At 34.8% G+C, this 23,554-nt stretch overlaps 2 protein-coding genes and 1 long non-coding RNA gene across 3 annotated transcripts; all 3 read right to left on the bottom strand.

The window, feature by feature from the left end:
• Nucleotides 1-929: 929 nt before the first annotated feature.
• On the bottom strand, nucleotides 930-2,400 carry LOC147382388 (uncharacterized). Its single transcript, XM_086428869.1, has 2 exons — nucleotides 1,295-2,400; nucleotides 930-1,199 (listed from the first exon to the last, which is right to left on the bottom strand). Exon 1 carries the CDS (start codon nucleotides 2,384-2,386, stop codon nucleotides 1,307-1,309), a length of 1,080 nt encoding a protein of 359 aa, XP_086284995.1. The 5' UTR covers nucleotides 2,387-2,400; the 3' UTR covers nucleotides 930-1,199; nucleotides 1,295-1,306.
• A 249-nt stretch (nucleotides 2,401-2,649) lies between these two features.
• LOC147382387 (uncharacterized) lies at nucleotides 2,650-3,493 on the bottom strand. Its single transcript, XM_086428557.1, has 2 exons — nucleotides 2,741-3,493; nucleotides 2,650-2,658 (listed from the first exon to the last, which is right to left on the bottom strand). Exons 1-2 carry the CDS (start codon nucleotides 3,491-3,493, stop codon nucleotides 2,650-2,652), a joined length of 762 nt encoding a protein of 253 aa, XP_086284683.1.
• Nucleotides 3,494-5,449: 1,956 nt separating this feature from the next.
• LOC147382386 (uncharacterized) lies at nucleotides 5,450-13,845 on the bottom strand. Its single transcript, XR_015173296.1, has 3 exons — nucleotides 13,678-13,845; nucleotides 13,057-13,173; nucleotides 5,450-6,593 (listed from the first exon to the last, which is right to left on the bottom strand). It is a non-coding gene; the product is annotated as an uncharacterized LOC147382386 (long non-coding RNA).
• Between the last annotated feature and the right edge of the window lie 9,709 nt (nucleotides 13,846-23,554).

Raw genomic sequence — 23,554 nt, 5'->3', positions numbered from 1 at the left:
TGATTGGAAACCAAGAAAGCCTTGATTATCACATTGACAATTTAACAACACAGCCTTTTATATTTCATGAAAATATTCATATTCAAAGAGAAGAAATTAAGAAAATATTATTTTTCAAGTCTGATCCAAGGTGCTGAAAATTGACACCCACCGTGCACCCAAATTATAAAATTAAAAAAAAAAAAATTATTTCAGTGATTTTTTTTGTTTTTTTTTTTTTTTAAGTTCATATAATTTGCCCTCTACAACTCCATTGCATCAGATCATGTTTTTGAATGTCAGAAGATTATTAAATCAAAAAGTTTACTTTTTTAAATTATGGATAGGAGAGAGAAAAGGACGTCAGGGGCATTGGCCAAAAATAGCGTGCATGTAGCATTACTCATTTTCAAACAAATTGTATGCCCTATTGACCTTATTCTTCTTCTCTGCACTAACGGAAAATATAACATAAATAACCTATATCTTTCAACTGGTAACTAAAACTCATTTAGTTTTCATCCCAAAATCAATTATCTTCAACTATTCAACTTTTTCAGAAAATCAATTTGAATGTATTTAACCGCATTTTCATTCCATCATTTTGAGCATTACCTTATTCTTTATTGAACTTGGAATTTTCTTTTGAAAAAAAAAATCTTATAATCGAAAGTTATACTAGATTTATCTTAAGGTTCAAAATCAGGATAAACTTTTTACCCAAGAGGTAGAAGATGACTGATTTTGGAAAGAGAAATCAAAATAGAGGTTTTTTATTTTAGGTTGAAGGCTGGGGTATTAATATCATTTCCACATAATGTCTCTTAGACAAAACTGAGTCAAACGCAAACATTTTGGTCAATATTTGAGATACCCTTTTTTTTTTTTTTTTTCTTATTGATGGCATTATAACATAATAATAATAAAATGCATTACCGAATTCTCTCATAGGCAAAAAAATCTTGTCCCCCCCCCAAGAAAATCTTTCATACCCCTCCAACACATTAAAGAAGAAAAAAACTGACAAAAGGCTTGAAGAAGAAATTCAATACTTCTAAAATTTCTTGACAAACAGAATAATCTTAAATTTCTTTATACTTCTAGGCGATGAGGTATTCGGATGCCTCTTAACATTTTCTTGAACCTCATCTTGGCTTCATGCTTATTGGAGAGCCCAATTCAGACTAAGATCTTCTCATGTTCTCATCCTCCTGATTCACCTAATCAGAAAAGAAAATGTTTAAAATAATGGTTCTAAGCACATTAAAATAATTCAACTAATTAATGCTAAGAAATAAGTAAAAAATGTACTTACGATCCATACTACTCAAACAAGCTCTTGAATTTCATCATCTGCATCAAAATTGCCTTCCACCGGTTCGATACACCGAGTGTCTACACCCGGAACTTGAGCGGTTGTCAAGCTATTGGCACCAATTCCATCAACTAATGAAGGATGAACTTGAATAGATGTCGCAGGAACTTGAGAGGTCATCAAGCCAGTGATACCAGTCCCATCAGGAAATGACCAACTAACTTTATTCTCCAACGGTCCAAGTTTGTAAAGGAATTTCAGCCCAAGTCTTGCTCTTTCTTCACGTTCTTGAATGGGGCTCTCAACAAGATGCTTGGACATGGCAAGTGGGAGTTGAGAGAGGAAAAAGTGCAACATGTCCACAAATAGTTGCTCCATGCGACCATATAGTTCGTCGATTGATGAGTAGGTTTGTCTTGACTGTTGTCCGATGATCAACTCACAGACATTTTGAATTTCAATAACTGCATACGTAACTTTTTTTATGTGTTGCCTACCACTAATTGCAAAATACTCTGCATTATAAAGAGGATTGGACTGTCCATCGCATCTTTTTAATTCTTCAGTAAGCCAAAGTGCAAAATATAAGTCCAATGGAGGTTGAAATGGAGACTGAGAATACAATTTCATTACCAATGGTTTAATGAATGTATTATCGAACCAATGACAGGGGTTGTTCCTATTCAACCACAATTCTTTTGCCATTACAAGTTTATTTTTATCATCATCTGTGGCTGTCATTTTCTTGTCAATGAAATAAATGATTCCAAAGGTTTCATCCAGTGTGCGAATTAGAGAAGCACCAAGGGCATCTGGTAATGCAACTGTGGCTATTCTTATAAAGATTACCACTGAAAGACAAGATACTTTATTGGTAAATGACTCTCCTGATTGAGAAGTTTTGGAAAGAAGTTGGACGAGATGATCAGTTGGGAAATTCCTTTGATATTTGTCCATCCATCTCCTCATGTCATATTCACAGTTTCTCTTTATCCAGTCTTGCAGATTCAAGTCACGGTCTTCATCATTTCTTTGTTCACCAAAACAAATTTTACGGATTTTTTTGGCACACATAAAAGGTATCTTGAGCATCAAATATAAGAGAAGACCCAAGAAGACCATAATGATTTCCACCACGATGAATAACATAGAAATAATCCTCTTAATAGTTTGGAAGATAGTTGCGAAAACCATTATAGAGATTTTGAAGAATGAAATAGTGCGGAGCTTTGACAAATTTGACAAAACGCACGAAGTAAAAATGTGGAGCTTCAAAAAAGTTGATAATACTTCATAAACATTTATTCTGTCTTCAAATACTAGTAGGGCGAGTAACAACAATCTAAACATGATGGTTATACTTCCTACCAGGACAGTGATAATCTGAGTCACTACAACCATGCACATTGACCATTTATAATCAGAAATTCCACATCGAAAATCCACCTTCTTAAGAACAACAGATCGAACTGCAGCCTGCGATAGAACTAGGGCACAAAGTGCAGAAAGCATGCACACAACTAAACACGTTGGGGAAGTAACGAAGACCAATTCATGGTTTTGTGTACAACTAGATATATAAAATGCCTTCAACATTTGTATTATACTCTTACTCTCTGAATTTTGAGGGTCCTCTTCTTCAAGTTCATCAACAAATCGAGAAGTGTGGGAAATTTCCCACTGAAAAGAATCCAAAGTGAACCACAACAATGCAAGCAATAATAGCATGCATGACATGATTATGATATGTTCAACTATGAACAAGAATATGACACCAGTAACCATCTGCATACAGACATTCACAACAATGGTTACTACAAAGATGCTCAAGGCAAGCATGTTTGAAAGACGTTCAGAATGACTCTGAGTTCCGAGTGAAGGAAAGAAAATACACATAAAGATGCATACTAAGACAGTGCCACTAAGCTTGGACAATTGGTCTTGAGCAGAAGGCATTGCAGTGGTGAGATCTACTGGGAGTTTTGAAGCAATTGCAATAAGAGTGAGTGTAAGGGAATTGAGTTTTAAAAATCTACACGGTATCCATGGCTTTCTATCATATAATCCATGAAATAAATCACAAACCATAAATAGAAGGCATGCTGAAGTACCTGCCGCTATGTATAGGCCAATTATTGGCACTGGGGAAGAATACTTGGCGTCATCCCATGTGACATTCAAACAAATTTGTTTCTCCATTTTCCTTCTTTGGATTCACCTAATTACATTGTGCTATTCTTCTTCTCCTTCTTAAATATAACTCTGACTTGGTAGTGAGGAGTATGGATTAGGGTAAAGAAGCGATACTTACCTTGTTGGGGAAGTGATACTTACATTGTTAGGCAAGGAAAGTAGTTTGCTTTCCTTCTTTCTTTTTCTCTCCACATAGAACCAAAAAAGGATCCTTGAGAAATAAATTGGCTCATTTTCTTGAAAATTCAACCGAATCAACTAGTTCTATGTTGTATTCCATAAAAATGAACAATTTTTTAATAATTATTATACACTTGTGATTTATATAAAATAAGGTAATGTGATTGAATACCTATATATGAATCCATCTTGTAATAGAAAAAAAAAATTATTCAACTGCAAATATAAAAACTGTAAATCTATCTCAAATGATTTAATGGTAAGTGCCGAAACAAGATGAGATATGGGGTTTATAAACATGATGGTATGTAAACCAATCAGCTATAAAGTTATAAAGAGAAAAGAAAAAATGTCAAATACTAAAATTAAGCTATTATCTTTACAGGAATATTTAATTTTCTTGGACTTTGTCAAGCAAATGGATCAGGCAACCCAATCGATATTTTCAAAATATTGGAGACTCAACTCATATCATGGACTTGTCATACCAGCCTCAGAGGGTATTCAAACCATGTTTTATATGGAAATTTTTGTCTATGTTCATTAAAGTAGTTCGAATATGATATAAAAAAGAATAAAAAAAAAATGGTGCTTTCGAAACAATTTCTTTATATATCAATCCAATTGCTCGTTATAACACTAAAATCTTCATAGATAGGCTCAAATACATAAATTATGTAAGATCAAAAAAGACACATTGCACGGGATTATTAAAAGTTCTAATAAGAGATCCTCGAGATCAATAAAAGTTCTTGTTCTCATGGACTGGTCCCAAGAGATTGACCTTGTAAACAAAACCCCATGGGTCTTTCAACCTATGAAAAAGACTTGAGTAATTCCCAAAGGAACAGACCTATGCCTAAAGGGTTAAACCACAAACACTACCTGAAAAAAAGGGGATCGATGCCAAGGTCCGTCAAATGTGATTAAATTAAATTGACCTCCCTTTTCTTTTTTAACATAGTGCAAGGCTCCTCTCATGAACCTCTCTATATGTCCAATTGGAGAGTGCCACCTACGTGGCTCACTTAGATCCTCCTACACAAATCCAGACCAAGCCTATATGGACCCACTACAACCCATATCCATCTCTCTTATCTAAATCCAAAAGGAAACTCGTTAGGTCCAACTTTTGACCAACCCATGACCCAAAACATTGACCAAGTCCCATGCTAGAGAACTTTGGTCTCTCCCTCTCCTCTCTTGAATTTCGTTGTTGTCTTGGAAAGTGGTCCTTTCTCTCTTGAAACTTTAGTTTTACTTGAAAACTTAATTACTAGTTGCTCAAAATTTTCCTTGTTATCTCTTTATAAGGTTGAGAATTAAATGGAAAAATGATTGTTGATATTGATTAAAAGGAAGTTTTTTTTCTTACTTACACACCATAGCTTTGGCGTGATGGAGTTCAGTGATTCCTCTTTGAAGGTTTGATTCCCTTCTATGGTTGTTGAGTGATTCCTGACTATCATTTTTTATTTTTCTATTTTCCTTCACCAATTCCCAGCCACAAAGATCTCCATTGTCTCCACCACCTTTTCTTCATCTTTACTTCATTTTTTATTCCCTGTAATCAGCTCACAAATCTGTCCATGACCCACCATTTTGTCCATTTGTCAGCCCTTATTTTCCATCAATTTCATTCTAAAGCTTCATCCAAACAATTCTTCAACATTTTCACCCTTGCAGTCCGAATTCCCTTTCGTCCTACATCACAACATCATCGTAAGACTCAAGTCAAGTGTTCCATTAGAGGACATGAGTCCTATCAAGCCCATTTATGAATAAGAACTTGGTACCCCCAATTCATAATTGCCCATCTAAGTCTATAAAAGGTGACATTCTCCATCATGGAGAGCTATTTTGAACTCTTTGTCTTCTCAATATTTACTTTGTTCTGCAACTTATTTGCTCATTGACTTGATCGCCACCACACCAATGTCTCTACAACTCAAGAAGTATCTCCAAGATATGTGTTATCAAGATACGCATAAATCAGAAACATATGCATAAAAAACCCTCTTCTTTATGTGATGAAGCGCGGAAAACTCTAATCAGATCTGATCAACAAAAAAAAAGTCATGATTGCATAATTGGATGTTCAATTAAGGAACAATAGAAAGAACAAGATCAGGCTTAATAAGAAATCCACATTAACAACATAATTTTTACTAAATTACAGCTGTTACCGATAATTCTTTTGCTTAATGATCCATCCTTGCCAACAGATGAATCGTTCCAGCTGAAAAGTCCATTTACATTACAATGGGATTGTTTTGAAAGAGGCAATAAAAACCATCTTTTTAATTAGCAAAGGTAGATTACAAATGAGTCATTTGCATTTGTGCCCACTGATATGTTTATATAGTCAGTGTAATAGTACCAAGAATCACTTCCCAACATACGTAAAGATACTATATGCAAATTTTTTGAGAGCAAGCTATCACACACAGCAAGTGTTCACTTCATCATGTCAGACACACAAAACATTGAAGACTGTAAGGCTGGTTTCCCCCTTTTTCTGTTTATTATTCCCATTTTCTTGCTTTTGCATTGCATTTGCAGCATCAGAGGTGACCGACCAATAATATGAATATCCTTCTTGGTCATAATGGGTCCCCAGGAAATTTGTAACTCGAAAATGCCAGATGCAAGGCTGATTCAACGTCTCCAAATATGGTTTGCAGTCACCTTTGTGGAGGAGCACAGGGACTGGAGCACTTACCGGTGCTGATGGCAAATCCAATGGGTTGAGTCATCCATACTCTGACTTGGGCCGATAGATCAGGAGGAGGTCGTGCCCTTACCCCTACCACCTTTTCCTTTGCTCCCCCCACCCAAACTCTTGGAACTGTCAGCCCTGCTGCAGGCACCGTGTGAGTCCACATCCAGTGCTCGGACCAGGTTCAAAAAGTAATTCTGAGTCACACTGTTTTCATTGAAAATATACAGAAAAAAATCAGACAATTTCTGTCTCCAAACCAATGTTTTGAAAACCGGACCAGTCATTGACAAGTATGATTGACCAAGTCGATCCATCCAAACCAGTCCGACTGGTAGGTCAATCCATTTTCAAAGCACATGAATTTTAGAAGATTGTGCTGTAATTTTTCCAATGTAGCAATCCATTTGGGTCCATTGATTAAAATCTTGGTAAGTTTGATCATTTGGGCGTGTGTTTTTGTGCCTAGCAATTTAGCTAGGGCACCCACACCATAGCCAATGATTTTTGTCCTATTTGGGTTAGAAGTTTCAGAATGAGCTGATTTTTGGTGAGGATGGTCTCCTTTGATCGGATGTACACATTACTAAGCCCACCTTGTTGACATGTGGATTCATCACATCCATGCAAAACTTATTTGAAAATTAATAGTGTATCACAATAGAACTCTCCCACATAATTACACTAAGTTGGATGTCAGAGAAAATCAACAGCATCAATCATTGTTAATAGATACAAACTTGAAAGAGGCCATATATTTAGTGTCTTATGATTCTCTTTTTCTTTAAATTATAAAACTGAATTTGGATTTGATAGTGGTAAATATGTTGATGACAATGGATGTGGATATTGGATTTGGATTGATAAACCACAATGGTGTAGATGTGGGTGCGGAACTTGCAAATTAATAACTACCACATCCACCAAAAATGGAAATAAAGGGAAATTTTTTTATTGCTGTCCTAAATCAACATGTATTTTAAAGTTTTTTTGTTAAATTATGTCTTATATGAATCTTTTTCTAGTCAAGAAAAAATGAATGTGGTTCTTTCATGTGGGAAAGACTACAACATCAATAGATGTAAAAGAAGGAAAAGAAATAACTGAGAGAAAAAAAAGATATTGAAGACTTTTGTGACAATATTGTAGATCTTTGTAATAATTTAAAGATAAATTAGAAAGTAAGAGCTAGAATAGATCTCTGTAATGTTTGAAGGTGTGCAAATATAGTTGTTAGGTTATGTTTTCTATTCTTGTATATGGAGAGTTGTCGTGGATTCAACCCAGATCTTTTGATGATCCGTTAACGACCCATATGACGTGTTTAATTGGTAATGTGTGGGGTTTCCCCACCATTAACTGGGGTCCAGGGGCATCGCTCCCAGGAAAAATATTGGGCCCATTTGGTTTGGATTTGAATCCGACCTGTTTAACCTCTTTATAACCCTAAGTATATAAATGGTAAGAGATAAAACCCTAAACGGGTGAGAGAGATATACGAGAGGCAAAGAGAAATTGTAACCTAATTTTTTCTTTGGTTATCATAGTAAAATCGCTATTTTAGCCCGTGAATGTAGGTCGATGCTTTGACCAAACCACGTATATCTTGTGCCCAGTAAGATTCTTGTCTTCTTGTGATTTATACTTCGAATCATAGGGTTCTTTCTAACAACTGGTATTAGAGCTATGGCTGCGAAGTATGATGTCGAGAAATTCGATGGAAAAAACGATTTTAATCTATGATGGGTTCAGATGAAAGTTTTGCTTGTTCAGCAAGGTTTATCAAAGGCGCTATTGGGAAGCAATAATTTGCCTGAATCGTTTAAACCAGAACAGAAAAGGGAGATCATGAAGAAGGAACACAATGCGACTTTGTTGTCTTTGGGGAATGAGGTCTTGCGAGAAGTCAATGATTCAGACACGGCAGTTTTACTATGGACAAAGCTGGAAACTCGATACATGACAAAATCTCTCACAAATCAATAGTATTTAAAGAAACGATTTTACACCCTGCGGATGCGAGAAGGTACTTCTATTCCTGATCATCTTCATGAATATAATAGTATTCTTTTAGATTTAAAGAATATCATTGTTAAAATTGATGAAAAATATCAAGCCATACTTTTGGTTTGTTCTCTACTACCCTCGTATGAGAATTTCGTTGATATCCTAATGTATGCTAAAACTACTGTTTCGGTTGAAGAGATTAAATCTGCTTTAAATTCTAAGGAATTGAAAAAGAAAGTAGATGGAATTACAGAAAGCTCAAGCAAAAATTTGTTTATTAGGGGGAAATCAAATCATAAAGGGAACCATGATGGAAGAGAACGGTTTAGATCAAAATCGAAGACTAGAAAGTTAAAGTGTTTAAATTGTCATCAAGAAGGACATTTTAAAAGAGATTGTCCGAAGCGTAAAAAGAAGAGAAAACAAAATCATAATGACCATGATGCTGGTGATCCAACAGTGGCAAATGGAAACAGTGATAGCGGTTATCTACTCTCAGTTTCTACCAATGTCTCCAGTGAGAAGTGGATTCTTGATTCAACTTGCACCTATCATATATATTCCAATAAGGACTGGTTCACAACCTATCGGCCTTTTGATGGGGGTGAAGTTCTTATTGGAAACAATGCTGCTTGTAAGGTGGTAGGGATTGGCACAGTTCTGGTGAAAATGTTTGACGCTATTGTGAGGACATTATCAGATGTCAGGCATGTTCCAGAATTGAAGAAAAATTTGATTTCCTTAGGTATGCTAGACTCAAATGGTTGTTGTTAGGGGATAAAGTTACTCGGATTTCTAAGGGTGCTCTTGTGGTAATGAAAGGGTTGAAGAAGAATAGGTTGTACGCATTGCAAGGACAGACAATTACAGGTACGGCGTCAATATCAGCAATAGATTTAGACACCACTAGATTGTGGCATATGCACCTTGGGCATATGAGCGAGAGAGGGATTACAATATTGAGCAAATAGGGTTTGATTGATGAGAAGAAAATTGGAAAATTGAACTTCTGTGAGCATTTTATTTTTGGGAAGCAGTGTAGAGTAAAGTTCAGTACGGGTATCCACAGAACCAAAGGTACTGTGAATTATATCCATTCTAATTTATGGGGCCCATCTCTGGTTGTATCACATGGTGGAGGCAGATACATGTTGACGTTCATCGATGATTTTTCGAGGAAAGTCTGGATATTTATTTTGAAAAGGAAAGATGAAGTTTTTGTCAAATTCAAGCAATGGAAAACACTAATAGAAAAACAAATTGAAAAACAAATTAAGAGATTGAAGACTGATAACGATTTGGAATTTTGCTCTAGAGAGTTCGACGAGTTTTACAAAAATAAGGGTATTGTGTGGTATCACACAGTACGAAAGACACCACAACAGAATAAGGTTGCAGAACGAATTAACATGACTATTGGAAAGGGCGCAGTGTATGCAATCAACTTCTGATTTGCCAAAGCAACTTTGGGCTGAAGTTGTTAACACAACTTGTAATCTGGTGAACAGGTCTCCTAATAGTGTTATTGAGTTCAAAACTCCAAAGGTGAGGTCGGGGTCTCCTGGTACATATTCTGGGTTGAGAATATTTGGATGTCCAACATATGCTTATGTAAAAGATGGTAAGCTTGAACCAAGGGCAAAGAAATGCATATTTCTTGAATATCAAGCTAGAGTGAAAGATTAAAGATTAAGGTGCCTAGATGCGACAGGGAAAAAGTTTATTATCAGTAAGGATGTGACATTCAATGAGTTTGTCATGTTCAGTGCGAAAGAAGTACTCAATACTGAGGGACCTCGTGGTGTCATTGAACAAGTAGAGCTAGAGGCTCCTATTTTGAAAAATAATAGTACAGATGATCTAGATCAAGAAGATGAAGAACCATGAAAGGATCTTACAATCGGGGATGAAGTTCAGTTACAACAGTAAAGCTTGGCTAGAAACAGACAAAAGAGGCAAGTTAGGCCACCTTAAAGATTTGCTCATGCAGATTTGGTGGCTTATGCACCTAGTGTGGCAGAGACTATGGATGATGAAGGACAATCTACCTATCAAGAGGCCATCACATTTGAGGAGTCAACACAGTGGTGTGTTATCATGAGCGAGGAGATTGAGTCTCTTTACAAAAATCAAACATAGAAGATTGTTGAAAAGCCAAAGGGTCAGAAGATTGTGGGATGCAAATGGGTCTTCAAGAAAAAGGAAGGAATTCTAGGTGTTGAAGATGCTAGGTTCAAAGGACGATTGGTTGCAAAGGGGTATACACAACGGGAAGGTGTGGATGTCACCAAGGTTTTCTCGCATGTGGTGAAACATACTTCCATCAAGGTACTCCTTGCCATAGTTGCCTTATACAAATTAGAGCATGAACAACTTGTTGTAAATATTACTTTTCTACATGGTGAGTTAGAAGAGTAGATTTCTATGCATCAGCCAAAGGGATTCATTATTTAGGAGAAGGAAGATCATGTGTGTTTGTTAAAAAAATCTTTATATGGCCTGAAGCAGACTCCTAGAAAATGATACAAGAGATTTAATAATTTTATGGTAGGAAACAACTATACCAAGAGTAAGTACGACAGCTGTGTTTATCATCGGAAGTTCACAAATGGTTCGCTTATGTACTTAGTATTATATGTAGATAACATGTTGATTGCATGCAAAGATACCTCTGAGATTAGAAGGCTGAAGGTTCAACTCAGCAGTGAGTTTGAGATGAAAGACTTGAGGGCTACAAAGAAGATTTTGAGTAGGGAGATTCATAGAGATAGAGGAGCAAGTCGATTATATGTATCACAAAAGAAATACATTGAGAGGGTGTTGGATTGCTTTGGGATGCAAGAGTCTAAGTCTGTGAATACTCCTTTAGCAGCTCACTTTAGACTCTCAGCTCAAATGTCCCCGCAAACAGAGGAGGAGGTAGAGCACATGTCTCATGTTCCTTATGTTAATGTTGTTAGCAGTCTTATGTATGCCATGGCTTATACCAAACTTGATATTTCACATGCAGTTAGTGTAGTCAACAGATACATGGATAAACCTGGGAAGATCCATTGGCAAGCAGTCAAATGGATGCTGAGGTACTTAAAGGGTACTACAGGAGTTGGCTTGTTATATGATAAAAGCAGTGACACTTCTGAGAGTATTGTTGGGTATGTTGATTTTGATTATACTGGTGATCTAGACAGGAAGAGATCTTTGACAGGTTACATTTTCACTCTTTGTGGTAATACCATCAATTGGAAGGCAACTTTGCAGTCAACAGTCACATTGTCTATCACAGAGGCTAAGTATATGATAGCTACAAAGGCAGTAAAGGAGGCAATATGGTTGCAAGGCTTGATTACTGATTTGGGTTTGGAACAAGGTGTTACTACGGTATTTTGTGACAGCCAAGGTGCCATACATCTGACCAAAAATCAGATATATCATGAGAGGACCAAGTATATTGATATTAGATTGCATTTCATCCAAGATGTAGTTGCTCAAAGAGCTATTGTAGTGAAAAAGATTGATACAGCGAAGAATCCAACAGATTTAATGACTAAAGTCATCCCAAGCATCAAGTTTAGGGGTAGCCTAAACTTGATAGGTGTTTGTAGTTCTTGAGACCCTAGTAGGGTGAGACAAAAGCGGTTTCTTTTTTTGGAATTGAAGCCAAAGTGAAGATTTGTTGGGTTATGTCTTCTATTCTTGGAATCAACTTGGATCTTTTGATAATCCGTTAACAACCCATATGATGCGTTTAATTAGTAATGTGTGGGGTTTCCCTACCATTACGTAAGGCCCCCGGACAAAGTATTGGGCCCATTTGGTTTGGATATAGATCCAACCCGTTTAACCTCTTTGTGATCCTAAGTATATAAAGGGTAAGAGAGATATACAAGGCAAAAAGAAATTGTAACCTAGTTTTTTTTTTTTTCGGTTAACATAGTGAAATTGCTGTTTTCGCCTATGGATGTAGGTCGATGCTTTGACCCAACCACGTATATCTTGTGTCTTGTGAGATTCTTGTGTTCTTGTTAATTTATACTTCGGGTCATAGGGTTCTTTCTAACAATAGTTATTTGGATTTGGATGTAAATTGCTCACTTACTAACATGTAAATTGATTTTTGAATTATATTTAGAGACCTACTATTGGCACCCCAATTGTTACTTATTCCCATGGACAAACTGATTTGGCATGTCTCTCCATCTAGTCAATTTTCTTCAAAAAACTTGTGTGAAATTATATTATATCAATGGGCACCTATGAAATACTATTCGAAATTCTCTAAAATGTAGCTTCAGAAGTCTTGTCTAGTAGATATGATCTGGAAAAAATTTAGCTTCAAGATTTGTCGAAGGTCTAGGTAAACTTGATTATTGAATCAGATACTATGATTTTAATTTAAAGGGCATAATTGTGGTCGTGTTCTTGCAAAGTATTCCTCTTCAACCATCAAATTCAATAACAAGAGAGAACCATTAATTAGTTTCCACTCAACTTCTTTATAACTATAAAATAAAAAATAAAAAAATAAAAATAAAAAAGGTGTACACCTCAAGTCTCTGTCAACAAACATGCTTCACTTCCCATCCAATATGACAAAAAGGGTGTACAAAGTAAGTGTTAATCAGATTCAAAAATGAAAAGAAACCCATCCAAGTGTTATATTTACTCTTTTTCCTTTCTTACAAATCCTCAAATCAAAAAGTTAGAGAAGCCAACAGCAACATGAGCAGCCGATACATGCTAAATATGGATGATTTGCGGCCACAAAATGATCAACCCTTTCCTGCCAATTGAAAACCTGGTTTTCAACACATGATATAGAATACTGTTTTGGTAAAACATTCCAAATCATGTGAAATGAACCAAAATGATGCGTAGGGTAATCTTTATTGATGGAAGAATCCATGGAATTTTCATAGCACTTCTTTCATATATGCAATACAATAAAGGGGAATTACTGTACCTAACCAATGGAAAGATTGTGTACAAATGGCGTTGTGGTATGTTGGGTATCCATGAAAGTCTTGATGGATCGGTCCTTGGAATGACATTGTTAACTCAGATGGTCTATTTGGATAGAAATTTTCCACCTATCTTATCCAGATTTATAGATTGACCAAATAAAAATTCCATAATCTTCAAGTTCTAATTGAAGATATTTTACTACAAAGATCGAGGAAAAATAGAGCAGTACCAGATTATTTAATGTGTAATCAGATATATGTGATTTCAATAAGATTACAGAAAAATTGAACAAAAAGGAAAAGGAAATGAAGATTTGTCTTACATTTCAGCTTTAGAGAAGATGAAATCACAACATTGAAGTTATGGAGAAGACGAACTCGAAATCGAGTGGCTGCTCGTTCTAGAATGGAGGAGAAGACGAAAAATGGCTGCTGTGTGGTTTAGGAAAGTGAGGGAGAAGAAGAAAATGGAAGGGTTAGGGAGAGGGGCTGTTTATGACGTTATTATAATAATAAAAAAAATCGGCACTTTAAGTGCCATTTTTTTTAATATCTTATTATTAAAACAAAATTTGATTTTTTTTTTTTTCATTAGGTACTTGAAGTGTCAAAATGTTTTTAAATTTTAAGAAAGTAAAATAAAATAGAAAAGTTTGACAATTAAAGTGTCGAAATTTTTTTTTTTTAATTTATTAAAATTCGACAGTTTACCTATTTGTTCAAGTGAAAAAGAACTAGAATAAATTGAAGATGATAGGTGCAAAGAAAAATATTTTTTAAGGTTTCTCTTACTTCTTTGAGTCCATTGAGAGAGAGATGTTGGTTGAGTATGTTGACAGAGAGTCATTAGATATGATTGACAACGCACAGTGGAATATAGAGATTTTGAATTGGATTAGGCAGGAAAAATGCAGAAGTGTACTTTACTGTCATTACAGGGGGTCTCAATTGTTTTATGTCACCTCCTTAAAAAATTATTTTACTGGGTAGGGCCAAAATTGTTGTACTATTTACATTAGATCCCATAAATTGAAAACTTCTTTCTAAAATCTACTTCTATCATCTAACGTAGCCTCACAACTATGTTTCCATCTCAATTTTATGAGTCCACATATATTGGCGTACTCTTGTCACGTACTTTCATTAGGATTTCCCTGTGTTCTACTTTTGATGAAACATGAAGAACGAGATCAAAAGTTTTTCAAAGGCACGATTTCACTAATATAAAGTAGTGATATTGCTGATATTTGTTGTTAAATTGACAATCTCACTTGTTATAAGTAGACGATCCTGCAAAGATCACATAAACCAACAAGATTGTTGCTTTGGAAAAAAAATTTAGTGATTTAAAGTGCCACATCAGCCGCGTATCAAAAATCGGATGCATTCATCATTATTCTTGTTTTTTAAATGAACACATGGTAGTTTATTGTTGTTCAACACAATCATTTGCAAATAGCAAACTCCAACTCCAAGCTACACTAATAGTATTGTATGGCAAGTGGGTGTACTTGATATTATTTTCAAAGTTGCCAACACAGTGGCATAACTCGCGAGCTCTTGCATTTAATCATTAATAACAAACATTGGATTAAAGGTTTATTAGTTATTATTAATCCTTTACTGGTACAAATATCCACTACACCTAGTATTGTACAAAGCTATCCATCCAGCTCCAATTTTTAATTTTCAATTTAAGACAGTCGTTTTTCCCGACACCTTTGGATAGTCGCAAATGAAAAACCACTCCTTTTAAAACGACTATTGCTGAGATGGATAGAGTAGTTGTTTTATTAAAAAACGATTTTTATGGACGGTTGTTTTTAGTGTTGTATGACGTAGTGATTGCCCAAAACGAAATCTGAATTTGATGGATATAGCATTCAAAACAAAATCTAAAGTTTATGGGTATAATAACCATAAAATTTCTACAAGATTTCAAAAAGAATCTAGCCAATATGACAACAGTCATGCATGAATAGACTTTAATCCAAGATATAGAAATTAAAGGACCTATACTCTGATAGCACATGTGAGATTTATAACATTCTAAATCTTTATTCACATAACTATAAATCTATAATTTACCAAGAGCAAGAATCATTCATATATCTCAATAAATATATTCATGTTCCTAAAAATCATAAGTTTAACATACTTACCTTGTGTCATAAGTTAAATCGATGATCCAAGACATAGTTGGAGATGTGCCTTTCGTAATCCACGTGTCAATCATCCAATGTGCACAAATCCCCAAGTTGTGAACCTTGATCCATGTGTTCTTTAATTTTTCAAACCCACCTTCTCTATCCACTTTATATTGGATCGGCTAGGGTTTTAGTGATTGATGCATATCACCACAATTCAAGACCCAATCTCTTTTCACATATTATGTGTATGCCTATTTTATTATGGGGTGTCAATTAACTTAAATAGATTGAAATAGAGGGCTAGAGGGCCAAGAGATCCTCTTTTAATAGGAGTCATATCCATCATCAAGATTTTCTACTAAAACCTAAAAAGTATTTCTAATTCAAATTTAATTGGGATTTATCCTTATTTATTGATGTTTCTACAATAAATTTTTTTTTGTGCAAGTCAAAAACCAAAAAATGTGTAGGTCAATTGAGCCACACAGTTATTGAGTTCTAACAACCCCTTAATACCCAACGAAAAATATCCTCCATTTTAACTATACATGAACCCATCTTATAATAGAAAATTATAACTATTTAACAACAAATATAAAAATGAGTACAATTCAATCTCAAAGGATTTAATGGTCCTAGACAAGATAAGTTAACTCAATCTCGGTAAGTGCCAAAACAAGATGGGAGACCAGGTTTATAACCTTGCTGGTATATAAACCAATAATCTTTGAAGTTATAAAAAGGAAAAGACAAAATTACGAAAAGAAAAAAAAAAAGTCAAATTCCAAGCCTAAGCTATAAGCCATCTTTAAAGGAAGTGGGAAAAAAATTGGTATTTCATAGACTTTTCAAGCTAATGGATCGATCGACTTGAGAAGTCATTCCCCAATTATCTATATTTATAGGTATTAGATTATAAATATTTAAATCATTAAAAATAAATTATTTTTTTTATCAAAATACAGAATCTTGTTGAATTGGCTGAATGTTTATAAATTTGATTGATATTTTAACAATATTGGAGACTCAATTCGGTTGTTGGACGAGTCATATAACACTATAAAATTTTAGGTTTTTAGCAGGGGGTCAAAAACCGTCGCAAATACCAAAAAACCGCCCCTATTATTAATAGTGATGGCCACGTGTACCACCACTATTGGTGGTGTAGTTAAAGGCCATATGGAGCTTTATAATGGCGGTTAAAAACCGTCGCTAATAGTTATATTACTGTGAGTAAGTCTTATAGTGACGGTCAAAACCGCCGCTAATAGATTGTATTACCGTCGTTATAAATATAAATGAGACCTATAGTGGCAGTCAAAAACCGCCGCTAATTAGTTTTTTACCATAGCTATAAATATAATTTTGAATGCTTATAGTGGCGGTAATGGCCACCGCTAATAAGATTTTTTTTTATTTTTTAATTTCTTTTATTTTAAAATTATTTGTAATTAAATACCTTTTTTTATACAACCAGTCAATTAAACACAATTACGTAGTAAATCAAATTAGTTAAGAGATAAGTATAACAAAATAATAAGTCGATTGAATTAAGAGTCAATGCTTATAAATCCATGTTTATTACTTAAAAACAAAAACTATCTATCATGATTATTGTTGTGGACACTGATCATTGTCGAGTTGATTGTGCTGCTCATCAACCTACAATTCATATACATTAATCAAATTAGTCATATCAATAAATATTTATTTATTAATAAAATATTTTAAAACACAACATATTCTATTATCGGTGAGAATTTACTTTTTTCATTAGAATAATGATCAATTCCTTGAGTCTCTCCACCTCAACATCTCCCACAATCTATTGTTGCTCCAAAGACTCTAGTTTCTTCTTCAACCTATGTATCTCAGCAGAATCACTAGAGGAATTTTCAGAATATGATGCAAATAATTTGCTAGGAGTCAATCCTAGGCCGACACCACGAACATGACCATGTCTATCAGGACCCAAGACTTGAGATAATACATCATTTCGACATATAATATCTTGAGAGTCTTCTGGTAATAAACTCAAAAGTTCTTTTATCTTGTCCTGCAAAATATTTTAAAAATTCTTAGTATCTTCAAATTCAGATATTAACATAATTGATTAATGTTTGATGAAAATTATTTAAAATTAAAGTTACAATCTTCTTCGTCGTGGCCAAATCATTGGGCTTGTATGTCATGAGAAATAAGATTGCTCGACTTGGCTCAGAGAATCAGAGAAGTATTTTCAAAAGAAGCACAATCTCAACCAATCCAAGAAAACACCATTAACTAATGACTTAATTTTTTTTTAAATATCAGAAGTAAGTATACTTTACATAAAGCAGCAAATCAGGTTGTCACAATGTTAATTAATGAACAGAAATAGCTTGGTAATATATCCTAATTAAAAATGTTATGAGAACATCAAGGGAACTAATGAGAGTACCTGATGAAAAAGCTGATCTAATGAGATCCCCACACCAACATTTTGAAAGCATATGGACATCTGCCTTGTTTACAATCCTCTTAAAGAAATCTATGCAACCATCTTGGAGCTTTAAATGTTCACCAGCTCGTCTTATATCTTCTAGACTTAAACCACTCAGAAATTTTGACCCAATCACTCCTGAATTCACTATTGTCTCAATTCTTGAAAGTTGTTCCAATGTTTTGCATAGGCTCTCATAGTTAAATCCCTCATACCAACCATGCCTGTTGTGCCCACTCTCCGTAAGCCCACGTTACCACCTTTGCCTACTATTCTAACATTACCCAAGCTAACCTTGCCACCATTGCCAAGCACCCAATTGCCTTCTTTGCCCAACTCTACATTACCTCCACTCCCTACATTGCCTACAATGCCCACAATTCCAAAGGTCAGATTGCCTCCACAGCCTGCAAATCCTTTGCCCACCATACCAACGACATTCCCCACAATTCCAACCATCCCAACCACAATTCCTTCAATCCCTTTCCTCTCCCCTCCCCTTCCCCTTCAACCACTAGCCTATAAAATGTTCAAGTTATATATGGTTAGAATACATTGATGATGCCAGTAGTCTATATTGGAAGGCATTTTACCTATGTTATCTGGTTTCTTTGGTTTTGATTTTCAGTTTAGTTAAATTTATCTATGTGAGTTTGATTGGATAGTTTTTCTTTGTTTGTGGTCTATTTGTATGATTATGTAATTCGCTTTGATTTGTTATCTATCTTTTGAAATAATAATGGACTGCTACATTCCTTTTTAAAATTTTCTTCCAAATAAGAATGTTTCTTCTAAATAGGGTTTTGAAACCATGTTTTATATGGAAAATTTGGTAGAGATTTTGAATATGATATATAAAAAAAAGATAAAAATAATGGTGCTTTCAATTTTTTTTCCTTTTATATCAATCCAACAACTCATTGTAACACAAAATTCTTCATGGTTAAGCTCAAATACATAATTAATGTAAGACCAAAAAGTAACACATTCCATGGGATTATTAAAAGTCCTAAGAGATCTTCGAGATCCATAAAAAAATTGATCTGAAATCAAGAAAGCCTTGAGATATGTGAAAATAGCCCAAGGCCGAACCCTCTACTCTCATGGGTAGAGAGTTCAACCCTATGAGTCGCACCCTTTGACTTGCTCTCATTGGTTCGATCTTAGGTCCTATAAATTGACTTTCAATCCCATCAATGGCCTGATCTTAAAATCCTTGGTCTGGTCCCAAGAGATTGACCTTGTAAACCAAGCCTTGAGCGTTACCAAAAAGGTTCCTCTCATAAACTTCTCTATCAAGGAAGAGAGTGCCACCTACGTTGCTCACTCAGATCCTCCAAGCTTCGACATGATCATTAGATTTAAGAGGAATGATTCATGCCCCTTTGATCTTATCACCCACCCCCTCTAACTTTTAATGGATATTTTAGATACATTATGGCTCCTCCCCCACCCAATATTTTGACCTATTTGGATACCCCTACAAACTTTGGTGGATATTTGAAAGAGAAATGCTAAATTCCGTTTTGGCCAAGGCTCCAAACACCCTATATCATGTTGGCTCACAGCCCACCAAACCTTTGACATGTGGTGCAATGACATCAGCAATAGAGAGAGCTTCTCTCTCTTGTCCACTACCCACATATTTTTTTAGATTTCAAATCTTAAAAGGGTAGTCGGGACAATTTAACATCACAGCCTTTTATATTTCATGAAAATATTCATATTTAAAGGGAAGAAATTAAAAATATATTATTTTTCGAGCTTGATTCAAAGTGTTGAAAATTGACAGCCACCGTGCACCCAAATTTAAAGAAAAAAATATGAAATCAACGGTGAAAAATAACTTTTTTTTTGTTAAGTTCATATAATTTTGTCCTCTACAACTCCATTGCATCAGATCATGTTTTTGAACGTCACAACATTATCAAATCAGGAAGTTCGTTTTTTTTAACTATGGGTAGGAGAGAGAAAAGGGCGTCAGGGGCATTGGCCAAAAACAGCGTGCATATAGCATCACTCATTTCAAACAAATCGTATGCCCTATTGACCTTATTCTTCTTGTCTGCACTAATGGAAAATATAACGTAAATAACCTATATCTTTCAACTTGTAACAAACTCATTTAGTTTTCATCCCAAAATCAATTATCTTCAACTATTCAACTTTTATAGAAAATCAATTTTAATGTATTTAACCTCATTTTCATTCCATCATTTTGAACATTACCTTATTTCTTTGTAGAACTTGGAATTTTCCTTTTAAATAAATCTTACGATCGAAAGTAATACTAGATTAATCTTAAGGTTCAAAATCAGGATAAACTATTTACCCAACAGGTAGAAGATGACTGATTTTGAGAAGAGAAATCAAAGTAGAGTTTTTTTATTTTCGGTTGAAGGCTGGGGTATTAATGTCATTTTCGCATAATGTCTCTTAGATAAAACTGAGTCACATGCAAACATTTTGATCAATATTTGAGATACCCTATTTTTTTTATTTTTTTTATTATACATATATTGATGGCATTAACCCTTTATGTTCAATTAAAAAAAAAATGCAATGCCGAATTCTCTCATAGACAAAAAAAAAAAATCACTCATCTTGAAGTTTTTCAATCTTACAAATCCCCCCAAGAAAATCTTTCATACCCCCAACACATTACAGAAGAAAAAAACTGACAAAAGGCTTGAAGATGAAATTCAATACTTCTAAAATTTCTTGACAAACAGACTGATCTTAAATTTCTTTATACTTCTAGGCGATGAGGTATTAGAATGCCTCTTAACATTTTCTTGAAGCTGCTCTTGGCTTCATGCTTCACCCAATTCAGGCTAAGATCTTCTCATCCTTCTCATTCACCTAATCAGAAAATAAAATGTTTAAAATAATGGTCCTAAGCACATTAAAAAAATTCATCTAATTAATTCAAAGAAATAAGTAAAAAAATGTACTTACATTCCATGCTACTCAAACAAGCTCTTGAATTTCATCATCTGCATCAAAATTGCCTTCCACTGGTTCGATACACTGAGTGTCTATAGCTGGAACTTGAGCGGTTGTCAAGCTATTGGCACCAATTCCATCAACTAATGAATGATAAAGTTGAATAGATGTCGCAGGAACTTGAGGGGTTATCAAGCTAGTGATACCAGTCCCATCGGGAAATGACCAATTAACTTTATTCTCCAACGGTCCAAGTTTGTAAAGGAATTTCAGCCCAAGTCTTGCTCTTTCTTCACGTTCTTGAATGGGGCTCTCAACAAGATGCTTGAATATGGCAAGTGGGAGTTGAGAGAGGAAAAAGTGCAACATGTCCACAAATAGTTGCTCCATGTGACCATATAGTTCATGGATTGATGAGAAGGTTTGTCTTGGCTGTTGTCCAATGATCAATTCACAGACATTTTGAATTTCAATAACTGCATACTTTACTTTTTTGCGGTATTGCATACCACTAATTACACTATACTCTGACTTATAAAAATGGTTGGAATGTCCAACACGTTTTTTTAATTCTTCAGTAAGCCAAAGTGCAAAATATAAGTCCAATGGAGGTTGAAATGGAGACTGAGAATACAATTTCATTACCAACGGTTTAATGAATGTATTATGGAACCAATGATAGGGGTTGTTCCTATTCATCCACAATTCTTTTCCCACTACAAGTTTATTTTTATCTTTAGCTGTGGTATTCATTTTCTGCTCAATGAAATAAATGATTCCAAAGACTTCGTCGAATGTATGAATTAGAGAAGCACCAAGGGCATCTGGTAATGCAACTGTGGCTATTCTTATAAAAATTACCACTGAAAGACAAGAAACTTTGTTGGTAAATGGCTCTTCAGATTGACAAGTTTTGGAAAGAAGTTGGATGAGATGATCAGTTGGGAAATTCCTTTGATATTTGACCATCCATCTCCTCATGTCAAATTCACAGTTTCTCTGTATCCACTCTTGTAGATTCATGTCACGGTCTTCATCGTTTCTTTGTACACCAAAACAAATTTTATTGATTTTTTTGGCACACATAAAAGGTATCTTGAGCATCACATAAAAAAGAATACCCAGTATGATCATAATCTTTTCCACCATGATGAATACCATAGAAACATTCCTCTTAATAGTTTGGAAGATGGTCACGAAAACCATTAGAGGGATTTTGAAGAATGAAATAGTGCGGAGCTTAGACAAATTTGATAAAACCCACGAAATAAAAATGTGGAGCTTTGAAAAAGTTGATAAAACTTCGTAAACATTTATTCTGTCTTTAAATGCTATAAGGGCTAGTGACAACAATCTAAACATGGTGGTTATACTTCCTACTAGGACAGTGATAATCTGAGTCACTACAACCATCCACATTGACCATTTATAATCAGAAATTCCACATCGAAAATCCACCTTCTTAAGAACAACAGATCGAAGTGCAGCCTGTGATAGAACTAGGGCACAAAGTGTAGAAAGCATGCACACAACTAAACATGTTGGGGAAGTAACGAAGACCAATTCATGGTTTTGTGTACAACTAGATATATAAAATGACTTCAACATCTGTATTATACTCTTACTCTCTGAATTTTGAGGGTCCTTTTCTTCAAGTTCATGAACAAATCTAGAAGTGTGGGAAATTTCCCACTTAAAAGAATCCAAAGTAATCCACAACAATGCAAGCATTAATAGCATGCATGACATGACTATGACATGTTCAACTATGAACAAGAATATGACACCAGTAACCATCTGCATACAGACATTCACAACAATCGTTACTACAAAGATGCTCAAGGAAAGTATGTTTGAAAGACGTTCAGAATGACTCTGAGTTCCGAGTGAAGGAAAGAAAATACACATAGAGATGCATATTAAGACAGTGCCACTAAGCTTGGACAGTTGGTCTTGAGCAGATGGCATTGAAGTGGTGAGATCTACTGGGAGTTTCGAAGCAATTGCAATAAGAGTGAGTGTAAGGGAATTGAGTTTTAAAAATCTACATGGTATCCATGGTTTCCTATCATATAATCCATGAAATAAATCACAAACCATAAATAGAAGGCATGCTGAAGTACCTGCTGCTATGTATAGGCCAATTATTGGCATTGGGGAAGAATACTTGGCATCATCCCATGTTACATTCAAACAAATTTGTTTCTCCATTTTCCTTCTTTGGATTCACCTAATCACATTGTGCTATTCTTCTTCTCCTTCTTAAATATAAGTCCGACTTGGTAGTGAGGAGTATGGATTAGGGTAAAGAAGCGACACTTACATTGTTGGGAAGCGATACTTACATTGTTAGGGAGGGAAATCAGTTTGCTTTCCTTGTTTCTTTTTCTCTCCACATAGAACCAAAAAGGATCCTTGAGAAATATGAATTGGCTCAATTTTTTAATAATTATTATACACTTGTGATTTATATAAAATAAGTTGTTGTAAACCTGAACGATATTTTCAAGGAATATTTAAAGGAATATTTAATTTTCTTGGACTTTGTCAAGCAAATGAATCAGGCAACCTGATCGATATTTTCTAAGTATTGGAGACTCAACTTAAATCTTGGAGTTGTGA

Source organism: Akebia trifoliata, chromosome 16, assembly GCF_017979445.1.
Source record: "Akebia trifoliata isolate Shusen 1 chromosome 16, ASM1797944v1, whole genome shotgun sequence".
NCBI classification, from domain to species: domain Eukaryota; kingdom Viridiplantae; phylum Streptophyta; class Magnoliopsida; order Ranunculales; family Lardizabalaceae; genus Akebia; species Akebia trifoliata.
The sequence above is the reverse complement of the archived record's forward strand: the minus strand, read 5'-3'. Positions and strand labels throughout refer to the sequence as shown.

Bases quoted from the DNA above. Each gene is read 5' to 3' on its own strand.
- LOC147382387 (XM_086428557.1), bottom strand. From the start codon at position 3,493: ATGGAGAAACAAATTTGTTTGAATGTCACATGGGATGACGCCAAGTAT.
- LOC147382388 (XM_086428869.1), bottom strand. From the start codon at position 2,386: ATGCTCAAGATACCTTTTATGTGTGCCAAAAAAATCCGTAAAATTTGT.